This window comes from Tupaia chinensis, unplaced genomic scaffold (genome assembly GCF_000334495.1).
Source record: "Tupaia chinensis unplaced genomic scaffold, TupChi_1.0 Scaffold144150_1, whole genome shotgun sequence".
Lineage (NCBI taxonomy): Eukaryota > Metazoa > Chordata > Mammalia > Scandentia > Tupaiidae > Tupaia > Tupaia belangeri.
Window position 1 is genome coordinate 691,698 of NW_006204006.1, and position 12,150 is coordinate 703,847.

General features: G+C 44.2%; 1 protein-coding gene across 1 annotated transcript in view; it reads left to right on the forward strand.

The window, feature by feature from the left end:
• Nucleotides 1-12,150, forward strand: part of OGDH (oxoglutarate dehydrogenase) — a 99,523-nt gene that overhangs the window by 46,969 nt on the left and 40,404 nt on the right. Inside the window, 2 exon segments of the mRNA XM_006166024.3 lie at nucleotides 1,197-1,241; nucleotides 11,916-12,031. Coding sequence (XP_006166086.1) covers nucleotides 1,197-1,241; nucleotides 11,916-12,031 — 161 coding nt within the window.

The following is a 12,150-nucleotide window of genomic DNA, read 5'->3' on the forward strand; positions in this document are numbered from 1 at the left end:
TCCTGCTTGTTGACTCATTGCCTTAGCTGTTCTCTTGGGAGTGAGCCTTCAAGGTCCCTCTGAGGCCCACCCTGGGCATTGGTCCCCTAAGGCACCAGGTTCTGGCATTTGGGTACAAAATTCTTACTTGGTGCTGGCACTGTTTGATGTGGTCTTAGATCTTAGTTCTGAAACTGGAGGAGGAAGATCAGGGCACTTTACTGTTGTGTCAAGCAAAGTATCAACATGTGTGTGCATAATGCAGGCATTCTTAAGGCCACTTGACTCTGGGTTTTGAGTGGAAGCTGTGGTCCTCAAGGGCAGGGAGGCAGAGCTTCCCTGGGAACAGGTTAGCTGGTAGGGGCTCTTCTATCAGCATTTTCACCAGCAGCCTCAAAACGGGAGCTTAGCCAGAGCTGCTTTGCACTCTGGGGCAAAGAATATCCATGGTGAGTGCTCAGGGCTGTGTGCTTAGCCATCAGCTCCTCTGTGCATCCCCATCACTCTCTTACCTTCCTAAGACCACTCTCAAATTGCACATGCCTGGGCGACAGGAGTCAGGAGCATGCTCTGTGCATCCAAGTCTGCACCTGGTCTGCCGGGCATCTGGGGATGCCTTCAGGTAGAAGAGGGCTTGCACAGCTCTGTATGTACAGGTGTGCCTCTTGGTGGTTCTGCGCTCCCAGATGCTTCTGTGCCTACCTTGCCTTCTGTGAGGAGAGCCCAAGGATCCTCCTTCTGTCCTTAAAAGTTTAGAGGCTAGCTACCTGCCTGAGTCCAGTTCTGAGAAATGGCTACTCCAAATCTTAGACTTTTCCGTTTTCTTTCCTCAGTTTTCCATCCCTGTAGTTCAGATGGGTGTGTACTTTCCAGGAGATCACATTATGGCTACTTCCTGAGGCTCGGGACTGACAGGATGGCAGACCATGCTGCCTGGCAGCTTCCCTGTGCTGGGGAGCTGGCTTTCCTGCCTCGGAGTCACCTGCTGCCAGCTGGCTTGTAAATAGTTTCCATGTTTACCGAAATAGCTCTCAGGAATCGCCACCTGAGCACAGAACCCCCCCTCTCTCCCTCAGTGTGTGTGTGTGTCTGTGTGCCCGTATCTGTGCTGCCTGTTACTGTGTTGGTGACATAGGGTTGGTGTTTTGGTTTGGAACTAACTCTCATCTGTCTTTTTCCCTCTGCGCTCACCCATGCCACCCCACTCTGCCTCTCAGATCTTGCAGTTTTCAAGGAACGACTTGGAATGCTAACAGTAGGAGGTATGAAAACACTGAGCCTTTCACCCTTGCGAGCTGAGGACTCCATTTGAACAGGACATGCAACTTTTCCTAGCATGCGACTTGGGGAAAGTTGATGCCACTTATATCGAGTGTTTCAAAGTTCATTTTCTTTCAAGATACATTTTCCTTTCATTTAGTTATTAACCAACACATAGAGCTACTTGCGTCATTGTGTTCTGTCCATTCTGTGTTCTGAAGAGCACAGTCATCTTCTCATGTGCATCTCCATGGCTTTGCGGGAACCTTCCATCTTGAGGGTAGTTGGCTTCGAGCACCTGTAGCCAGTGGGGGCCTGTGGCCACATCCCACTCTGCATGGCAGCTCGTCCTGCCTTCCACCCTGTGCTATGGCTTGACTCTACTCTGGATTCGTCCCAATTCTGCCTCCTTGGCATTTGGGACAAAAATTTCCAAAATGTTCCAGGTTTGAAGGACAGCTAATTAAAACTTACTGTGAACCCCAATGACTCTTGGTTTGGGGCAGGATACCTTGAGGAATCCAGAGTTGAGATGCTGGGGGGGGGGGCCATCTGCCTATCATCATCCACCTTCACAGTTCCTTCTACTTTGGACTTTTCAAATACATTCTTATTTTCCTCCATCTTACTTGTATCATCTGTGAGATTCTACTTTTTAATTAAGTTGTTTACTTAGAATTTATTGTAGATCCACATGTAGTTACAAGAAACGATGCAGGGATCTTATACCTGGTAGCCGAGTTCCCCAGTGGTAAGGTCCAGTAGGGCTGCAGCAGATGTAGGACAAGGTCACCTTGGTTCCCCACCCCATGTACCACATATCACCCTGGCAACTGCTACTGTCCTCTCCATTCAGTTCTTCATCATTTCAGGAATTTGAGGCAATGCAAATGGAATCACAGTATATAACCGTATGTTATTGACATTTATTATTCATTCATTCATTCATTTTTAGCTTTTACTATATAGCATGTGTGCTCTCCAGAAAGAGAACGTGAGAAATCACCCCATGGGCGTGGTGGTGACCACACTTCAATCCCTTCTCTTCTACCCTCTCCTTAGGATTTTGGAAATACATGCACACATTTTTAAGCCACCAGGTCCAAGACTCAAACTGTGTAGTTGGCCACATGGACTCCACCTGCCGTAACCACCGCACCACCTGGCTGGTCCTAGGATAGGATTTTTTTAAATCAGTGCAATTTTCCAGTGTGTTGATGTGGGTCTGCAGCTTGTTCTATGTGGTGGATGGACCACCACTATTTTAACCAGTCCTGTTGAAGGACCTGGGTGTTCCCAAAGGGCTAGTAGGGTCTTTGGTAGAGCCAAGTTTTCAATTTTTATGTTGTCCAGTTTATCAATTTTTCTTTCATGACTTGTGCTTTTGGTGTCATGTCTTAGATTCCAAAGGTTTTCTCCTGTCTGTTTTTCTGAAGGTTTTTTGTTTGTTTGTTTTATTTTTGCTTTTGTAGAGGTTTTTACTATAGGGTGTGTGCGCTTGCCAGAGAGACAGAAAGCAAGAAATCATCCCCCAGGGGGGATGGCCATACCACAATTCCTTCTCCTCCATCGTCTCAGGAACTTGGGCACGCACGCACACGTGCCTGGCATGAGTTTAAGCCACTGGGTCTGGGACTCGAACCGCAGTCGACTACATGGGAACGATGCAGGGATCTTATACCTGGTAGCCGAGTTCCCCAGTGGTAAGGTCCAGTAGGGCTGCAGCAGATGTAGGACAAGGTCACCTTGGTTCCCCACCCCATGTACCACATATCACCCTGGCAACTGCTACTGTCCTCTCCATTCAGTTCTTCATCATTTCAGGAATTTGAGGCAATGCAAATGGAATCACAGTATATAACCGTATGTTATTGACATTTATTATTCATTCATTCATTCATTTTTAGCTTTTACTATATAGCATGTGTGCTCTCCAGAAAGAGAACGTGAGAAATCACCCCATGGGCGTGGTGGTGACCACACTTCAATCCCTTCTCTTCTACCCTCTCCTTAGGATTTTGGAAATACATGCACACATTTTTAAGCCACCAGGTCCAAGACTCAAACTGTGTAGTTGGCCACATGGACTCCACCTGCCGTAACCACCGCACCACCTGGCTGGTCCTAGGATAGGATTTTTTTAAATCAGTGCAATTTTCCAGTGTGTTGATGTGGGTCTGCAGCTTGTTCTATGTGGTGGATGGACCACCACTATTTTAACCAGTCCTGTTGAAGGACCTGGGTGTTCCCAAAGGGCTAGTAGGGTCTTTGGTAGAGCCAAGTTTTCAATTTTTATGTTGTCCAGTTTATCAATTTTTCTTTCATGACTTGTGCTTTTGGTGTCATGTCTTAGATTCCAAAGGTTTTCTCCTGTCTGTTTTTCTGAAGGTTTTTTGTTTGTTTGTTTTATTTTTGCTTTTGTAGAGGTTTTTACTATAGGGTGTGTGCGCTTGCCAGAGAGACAGAAAGCAAGAAATCATCCCCCAGGGGGGATGGCCATACCACAATTCCTTCTCCTCCATCCTCTCAGGATCTTGGGCACGCACGCACACGTGCCTGGCATGAGTTTAAGCCACTGGGTCTGGGACTCGAACCGCAGTCGACTACATGGGAGCCCAGGGGCATAGCCATTACACCGACTGCTGGTCCCTTTTCTGAAGGTTTATGGTTTTGTGTGATACTTTAATTTAAATCTGTGATCCATCTTGAAACTGTTCCTGTCTAATGTATGCTTAGATTCTTTTACTTCCTTTTATGTCTTTTCTGGTGGGTGTCCAGTTGCTCAGCATCATTAGCAGAGAAGCCCATCCTTCCCTCATTGGATTACTCTTGTATCTTCATCAAAAAACAGTGAGGGTCAGCAAATGGCAAGGTGGTTAAGGCACTGAATTCCACATGGCTGACTGCAAAGTTTGAGTCCTGGACCCAGCGGCTTTAAAAATATGCAGAATACATATGTGTACATGCCCAAAATCCCAAGAGGAAAATGGAGGAGAAGAGATTGTATGTAGCATGACCACCCCCCCGCCAGGCATGATTTCTCACTTTCCCCTTTCACTGTGTCTGTCTCTGGAGAGCAGACATGCCTTATAGCAAAACTAAATCTAAAAAATAAAAAGAAAGAAAGAAAGGCAGTGGGACTTGTTTTTGTGTGGGTCTATTTCTGAGTTTTCTGTTCTTTATATTATCTATCCTTTTATCAGTTAGTTTCACACTGTCTTGATTACTGTAGCTGTGAACATTACTTTCCATTTTCAAAAGAATTCCAGCTGTTCTAGGACCTTTTCCTTTACATATACATTTTGGACTAAGTGTGTATGTTTCTGTAAAATGGTGCTGACATTTTGAGAGGAATTGTGTGAGTCCTAAATCAGCCCCTGGCGGTAGTGGTAACCACATTGCAGTTCCTATTCCGTTCTCTCAGGATTTCAGGCATGTGCACATACATTCCTGGCATGTTTTTCAAGCTGCCTGGTCCAGGGCTTAAACTGTTCAGTTGGCCATATGAGATCCAGCCGTCTTAATCTGCATGCCACCTGCTGGCCCCAATCTTTTTTTATTTCTTTCATCAGCTTTTTGTAGTTTTCAGCCTATGAGTTCTGTTAGTTCTGTTTTTATTAGGTTTACATTTAAATTTTTTTCTTTTTGCTTTGGTATTCACTTATTTATTGGTAGCAGATAGAAATGTATTTGATTATTGTGTCTATTGTATCCTACAGCCTTGATAAATTCACTTATTCTGTGACTTTTATTTATTTTTTAAGAGAGGTTTTCACTATAGGGCGCGTGCGCTCGCCAGACAGAGAGAGACATAGAGACAGAAAGCAAGAAATCACCCTCCAGAGGGGATGGTCACGCCACAATCCCTTCTCCTCCATTCTCCTCTCGGGATCTTGGGCACACACACACACACGCCCGGCATGAGTTTTAAGCCACTGGGTCTGGGATGTGAACCACAGTCAACTATGTGGGAGTCCAGCGACATAGCCACTATACTAACTGCTGGTTCCCCTGTGACCTTTTTAAGATAGATTTCGTAGGATTGTCTGTAAACAGACATGACATGACTCTGAAAATAGGAACAGTTATTTCTTCCCAAGCTGTGTGCATTGTGTTGCTCTATTGCAATCACTACAACTTCAGCACTGTGCTGAGTAGAGTGGTCAGAGTGAACTCCTTATGTCTTATGCCTTGTTCCTGACTTAGGGTAAAAATATTCAGTCTTTCACCGCTAAGTATAATATTAGCTACAAAGTTTCTGTATATGAGTTTTATCAAGTTAAGACAGTTCTGTATTTCCATTTTTCTGTCAGTCTTTTTTAAAATTATTATTATAATTATTATTATTATTCAATTTGACCAGAGAGAGATACAGAGAGGGAGAGGGAGAAAGCAAGCCACCAGGTTCAGGACTCAAACCGTGGTCAGCCATATGTGAGTCTAACGACACAACCTCTACGCCATCTGCTGGCCCACAGCACGAATTTTTTTTATATATTGCTATATATGCACACATATGTATATGCACGCACATATTTTGCATCTGCGTTTACGAGGGATACCCACCTGTAAATTTGTCGTTGTACTGATTTATCTGTTTTTGGTATCAGGATAATTCTGGATTCTTAAGATGAATCGAGAAGTCTTTCTCCTATTTTTCTGGAAGGTTTTGTATAGAATTGATATTCATTCTTTAAACATTTGATAGAATTTTGGGGGGCTGGCAGGTGACATGGTGGTTAAGGGCATTGGACTCCCATATGGCCCATCACAGTTCAAGTCCCGGACTTGGCAGCTTGCTTTCCCACTTTCCCTCGCTCTCTCACTCTGTCCCTCTCATCAAATTAAAAAATAAGTACATAAATAAAGTTAGGGACCAGCAGATGACAAAATGGCTATGTCATTGGACTCCCATGTAGTTGACTGCGGTTCAAATCCCAGACCCAGTGGCTTAAACTCACGCTGGGCGCATGTGCATGCTTGCCCAAGATCCCAGGAGGAGAATGGAGGAGAAGGGATTGTGGTGTGGCCATCCCCCTGGGGGGTGATTTCTCACTTTCTGTCTCTGTCTTTCTGGCAAACACATACGCCCTATAGCAAAACTCTCTCTCAAAAAAAAAAGTTAAATCATTCTTTAGAAAAGAAAAAACAAACTATAATTTTTCAGCAAAACTATATAAGTGTAGAGATTTCTTTTTCAGGAGCTTTTTGTATGTGATTTTGTTTTTCTTCTTAGTCATAGTACTGTTCACACATGTCGTTCCCACTGGATGAGTAGTGGCTATTTGTGTTCTTCTAGAAACACTCATTTCACCCTTTGTTGTCAAATGTACGTAGAGCTGTTCCTTGTACGATTATCATCTTCTTGATATCTGGAGGGTCTCCGTTGACACTTTTATTCCAGATGTTGGTAATTTTTGTCTTCTCTTTTTCTTTGCTGTTATTGTATGAGGGTTCTTAAAGTCGATATTTTCACGGAGAGAGAGAAAGGGAAGGCGAGAAGACAACCCGCTAGGTCTCGGACTCGAACCACAGTTGGCCATGAGGAAATCCAGTGCCTTTAAAAACCAAGCCACCTGCTGGCCCCTGATTTCTGGTCTATTATTTCCTTATTCTGCTTGTTGGTTTTTTTTGTTTTCCCCCTCCTTTTTCTAGGTTCTTGGTGCAGGAGCTTAGGTTATTGGTTACAAGTATTTCCCCTCTTCCTGTTTGCATCTGCTATTATAAAGTTTTATACTATTGCTTTAACTGTCCCACAACTTTTTTCATTCAGTTCAATGTTTTTGTTTTTTTGTTTTGTTTTGAGTTCACTATAGGGCATGTGTGCTCACAAGGGAGAGAAAGAGAGAAAGTGAGAAATCACCCCCCCCAGAGGCATGGCCATGCCATAATCTTTTCTCCATTCTCCTCTCAGGATTTTGGGCACAAACACACATGCCCCACAGGATTTTCAAGCTGCCAGCTCTGGAATTCAAACCATGAAGTAGGCAATTTGGGATCCAGCTGCCTTAACCTCCATGGCACCTGCTGGCCCCCAGTTCAATGCATTCTTTCATATTCTTGGATATTCCTCTTTGAACTGTGAAATATTTGTTCTGCATATATTTAGAAGCACATCAGATGGTTATAAATTTTGCTTCAACCGTCTAACATAATTTAAAAGACCCGAGGGGAGGAGAGTCTGTTGTATTTACCCATATTTTGCTTTTCGTGTTTTTACTTCCTTGCTATCATAAGATCCCTTGTTTTATGATCTTTCTAAGTGAACTTTTTGGCTATTCTTGTAGGGCAGGTCTGCTGGGGATAAATTCTCTTAGTTTTCCTTTGTCTGAGTGTCTCTTAATTTCTCCTTCTTTCCTTTCAGGTATTATGTAAGATCCTAGGTAAACAAATCCTTTTCTTTCAGCTCTTGAAGTATTGTGCCACTTCTAGCCTCATGACTTCTAATGAGAAATCCTCTGTCATTTGAATGGTTTTTCCTGTAGGTACGGTGTCACTTTACAAGGGCTGTTTTCAAGACATTTTCTTTGTTTTTAATTTTCAGAAGTTTAATTATGTTGTGTTTTGGATGGATCTTTTTGGGCTCATCCTGTGGGTTAACTCATCCTCTTGAACCTGTGGTTTGCCATGTTTGAGCAGTTTTCCGCCATTATTTTTTAAAGACCGCTTTGGCCACCCTCTTTCTTCTCTGCTGTGGAATTCCACCCACGTATCTACGAAGTCTTTTCTTTGATTGTCTATGTCCTTTCTTTGTTTTATCTTTTGTTTTCTTTCTTTCAGGTTGGTTAATTTCTGTTGTTTTGGCTGGAGGGTCTCCGTTGACACTTTTATTCCAGATGTTGGTAATTTTTGTCTTCTCTTTTTCTTTGCTGTTATTGTATGAGGGTTCTTAAAGTCGATATTTTCACGGAGAGAGAGAAAGGGAAGGCGAGAAGACAACCCGCTAGGTCTCGGACTCGAACCACAGTTGGCCATGAGGAAATCCAGTGCCTTTAAAAACCAAGCCACCTGCTGGCCCCTGATTTCTGGTCTATTATTTCCTTATTCTGCTTGTTGGTTTTTTTTGTTTTCCCCCTCCTTTTTCTAGGTTCTTGGTGCAGGAGCTTAGGTTATTGGTTACAAGTATTTCCCCTCTTCCTGTTTGCATCTGCTATTATAAAGTTTTATACTATTGCTTTAACTGTCCCACAACTTTTTTCATTCAGTTCAATGTTTTTGTTTTTTTGTTTTGTTTTGAGTTCACTATAGGGCATGTGTGCTCACAAGGGAGAGAAAGAGAGAAAGTGAGAAATCACCCCCCCCAGAGGCATGGCCATGCCATAATCTTTTCTCCATTCTCCTCTCAGGATTTTGGGCACAAACACACATGCCCCACAGGATTTTCAAGCTGCCAGCTCTGGAATTCAAACCATGAAGTAGGCAATTTGGGATCCAGCTGCCTTAACCTCCATGGCACCTGCTGGCCCCCAGTTCAATGCATTCTTTCATATTCTTGGATATTCCTCTTTGAACTGTGAAATATTTGTTCTGCATATATTTAGAAGCACATCAGATGGTTATAAATTTTGCTTCAACCGTCTAACATAATTTAAAAGACCCGAGGGGAGGAGAGTCTGTTGTATTTACCCATATTTTGCTTTTCGTGTTTTTACTTCCTTGCTATCATAAGATCCCTTGTTTTATGATCTTTCTAAGTGAACTTTTTGGCTATTCTTGTAGGGCAGGTCTGCTGGGGATAAATTCTCTTAGTTTTCCTTTGTCTGAGTGTCTCTTAATTTCTCCTTCTTTCCTTTCAGGTATTATGTAAGATCCTAGGTAAACAAATCCTTTTCTTTCAGCTCTTGAAGTATTGTGCCACTTCTAGCCTCATGACTTCTAATGAGAAATCCTCTGTCATTTGAATGGTTTTTCCTGTAGGTACGGTGTCACTTTACAAGGGCTGTTTTCAAGACATTTTCTTTGTTTTTAATTTTCAGAAGTTTAATTATGTTGTGTTTTGGATGGATCTTTTTGGGCTCATCCTGTGGGTTAACTCATCCTCTTGAACCTGTGGTTTGCCATGTTTGAGCAGTTTTCCGCCATTATTTTTTAAAGACCGCTTTGGCCACCCTCTTTCTTCTCTGCTGTGGAATTCCACCCACGTATCTACGAAGTCTTTTCTTTGATTGTCTATGTCCTTTCTTTGTTTTATCTTTTGTTTTCTTTCTTTCAGGTTGGTTAATTTCTGTTGTTTTGGCTTCATATTCACTGATTTTCTGTCCTTCCATTCTGCCATTAAGGCTATTCACTGAGGAGGTTTTTGTTTTCCTTTCTTTTTATCCTTCTTTGCATCTTCAATTTTTTTGCTAAGACTTTCTATTTTGTGTCTTTTTAAAATTTGTCTCTGTCATGTTTGTGTTGATAACCTAAATCATTTTGTGGTGGCTTTATTAAAGCCTGAGCTAATTCCAACATCTGTGTCATTGTGGTATTGACATCCATTGAATATTTTTTCTCATTTGGTCTGAGATATGCTTTTTATTGAAATCAGGACACTTTGGTTATCATGAGAGACAGGATCTTATTATTATTACTAAGCACTTTGTATAGCAGGGTGCTCTGCATCAGCTCTGCAAGGGAAGGGAAGGCTCCCCCTTGTTGGTGTAGGTGAGGGGCTAGGCTGTGGAGGTCTGCTGCAGCAGAGCAGCTGCTGTGTAAGCACGCTCTGCCATGCTCACGACCCCTTCCTGGTCTTAAAAGAGCAGCTTTTGTCATCTGCGCTGTTTGATGCTCTCTGGGTGCTGACTCTTTTGCTCTAAGTTGCCGCATTCTGCCCGGCACCTCCCTGCTGGCCTATGTTCTTGTCTGTCCTTCAGGATCGTCTAGTGTTTGTTTATCCCAATGTTTAGGGTTTTAGTTGCACTTCGTGGGGGAATGGGAAGGAATGTTTCTGTTCGACCTCCCAAAGCAGATATCTGGAGAGTCGTACGTGGGAAGAATTGACTTCTCAAGTGGCTAAAGAACTAGGAGTAGGGTCCACAGTTCTGAGGCTCAGCAGGAGAGCCTGGGATTAGGTCAGCTGGAAGACTCAGAGCCTGGGTCCTTCATGCTGAGAGATCAAGGCTCTGACTGGTTAGTTTCACAAGCAAAGTGGTTTTCTGACAAATTAGCAGTTTGGATGCTCTGGTACCCTGGGTATTTTCATCAGGCAGGGATAATTCTTAAGAATGACTGTTTTTCTCCATAAACACTATGGGGCAGTTGCCCAAGCCAAGCTGTGATTAGTAGAGCCGCAGGCCTCTCAGCCCAGGAACTGTAGTGTCTTCATTGCGGGTAGCAGGATAGGCGTATGTGGTAGGGAGGGCCAGCCCAGCCGCTGCCACATCATCACCCTCCTGGCAAGAGAGCCAGATCTGCTTCAAGACCTAAAAACTGTCCTAAAGCATTTGATAACTATAGGCAAAGTCCCCAGCCAGCTTGACTCAGAATTACCTGAAGAGATTTCCTGGGTCTACCTGAGGCCAGCCAGGTCAGCACCAGGTAGGAGCTTGCAGATGACCGTTTTCAGACCACTCACTGTGTCAGTCCCACACCCAGTCCTGGGCCACATGGCAGTTCTTGTTGTGCTCACACTGGCCAGGAAATGATGAGGAAAGCTCAGCTGGCCAGACTGGTTTCAGAGGCTTTGCAGAAGGCCTGGTGACAGGACCACTTCACATTTTGGCACCTAAGGAAATGCTGGTGCCAGGTATTGGCATGCTAATGATCCTCACTGTGCCCTTTGCCCTACTCCTGCTCATGTGTTGTTCCAGGGTAAATGCCAAACCAGAAAAAGAAGCTAGGGTGTTATTTGGCAGTCTTCCCCCAGTGGTTATTGTGAGATGAAACAAATGCATAACACCGAAAGAAGGGCCACGGCTATTCTACATTGGTTTGAGATGTGCTTTAGGAAGGAGGCCTCTCCGCAGTCAGTGCCGCAGCAGGTGCTGTGGCAGGTGCGAGTGGTCACTCGGTTGATTCCCGTGGAGGCTTGCACTGGCGACAGAGTGCCAGGCCTATGACTGCTGAGGCCCGTCTACAGATGGGCTTAGCATGTGCCATTGGTTGCTGCAGGAGAGGAGGGCATGTTGGGTCAGAGGCTGTTCTGCCGCAAGTGCCTGGACGCTCTCCAGTAGGCCACGGGGCCTCTGGGACCTGCCTGTCCTCGCTGCTTAGTCCCTGCTCTTTTCACTTACCACATGCCTATATCGTTGTATATAATGACCTGCTCCTCTATCAATTCCTCATTTTCTACTTTGCTTTCCCTCCTTAACTATTTTCATTTGATTTGTGACCGACTTACCCAGTGCCTGCTCATGGCCCTCTCTTCCCATACCCAAAACTGGTTTTTGTCTTTGGGACCTTGAAACAAATTTGTCTCTAAATTATGACTAATTGATGCACTGGACTAATACCTATGTGATTCACATTTTAATCTGGATGACTTCTGACACCCAGTGATACTCTTGGCTTCCATTCACTGCTAAGTTTGTACTCTGGCCATAAAATATTACTTATTTTCATGCACTTCAGCAGTTACTCTGGTTTTTCCTCCCTGTGCTCCCTGGGGAGTTCCTTCCGTGTTCATAAATTGTGGCCCCTGATGGTTGAGCCCCGTCCCTCCTCATCTGGCCTGTCCCACCCGCATCGTTCCGCAGGATTCTATGGCTTGGATGAGTCTGACCTTGACAAGGTCTTCCACTTGCCCACCACCACTTTCATCGGGGGACAGGAATCGGCACTGCCTCTGCGGGAGATCATCCGACGGCTGGAGGTAAGCACGACATCCATGAACAGTCCGCGGGTTGGGTGAGAATCCCCTGGCAGGGTGGCCTCCAGACTAGTTGGTTTCTTTTTCTTTGTGGTCCTATATATTTTTTAAATGTAAGGGAA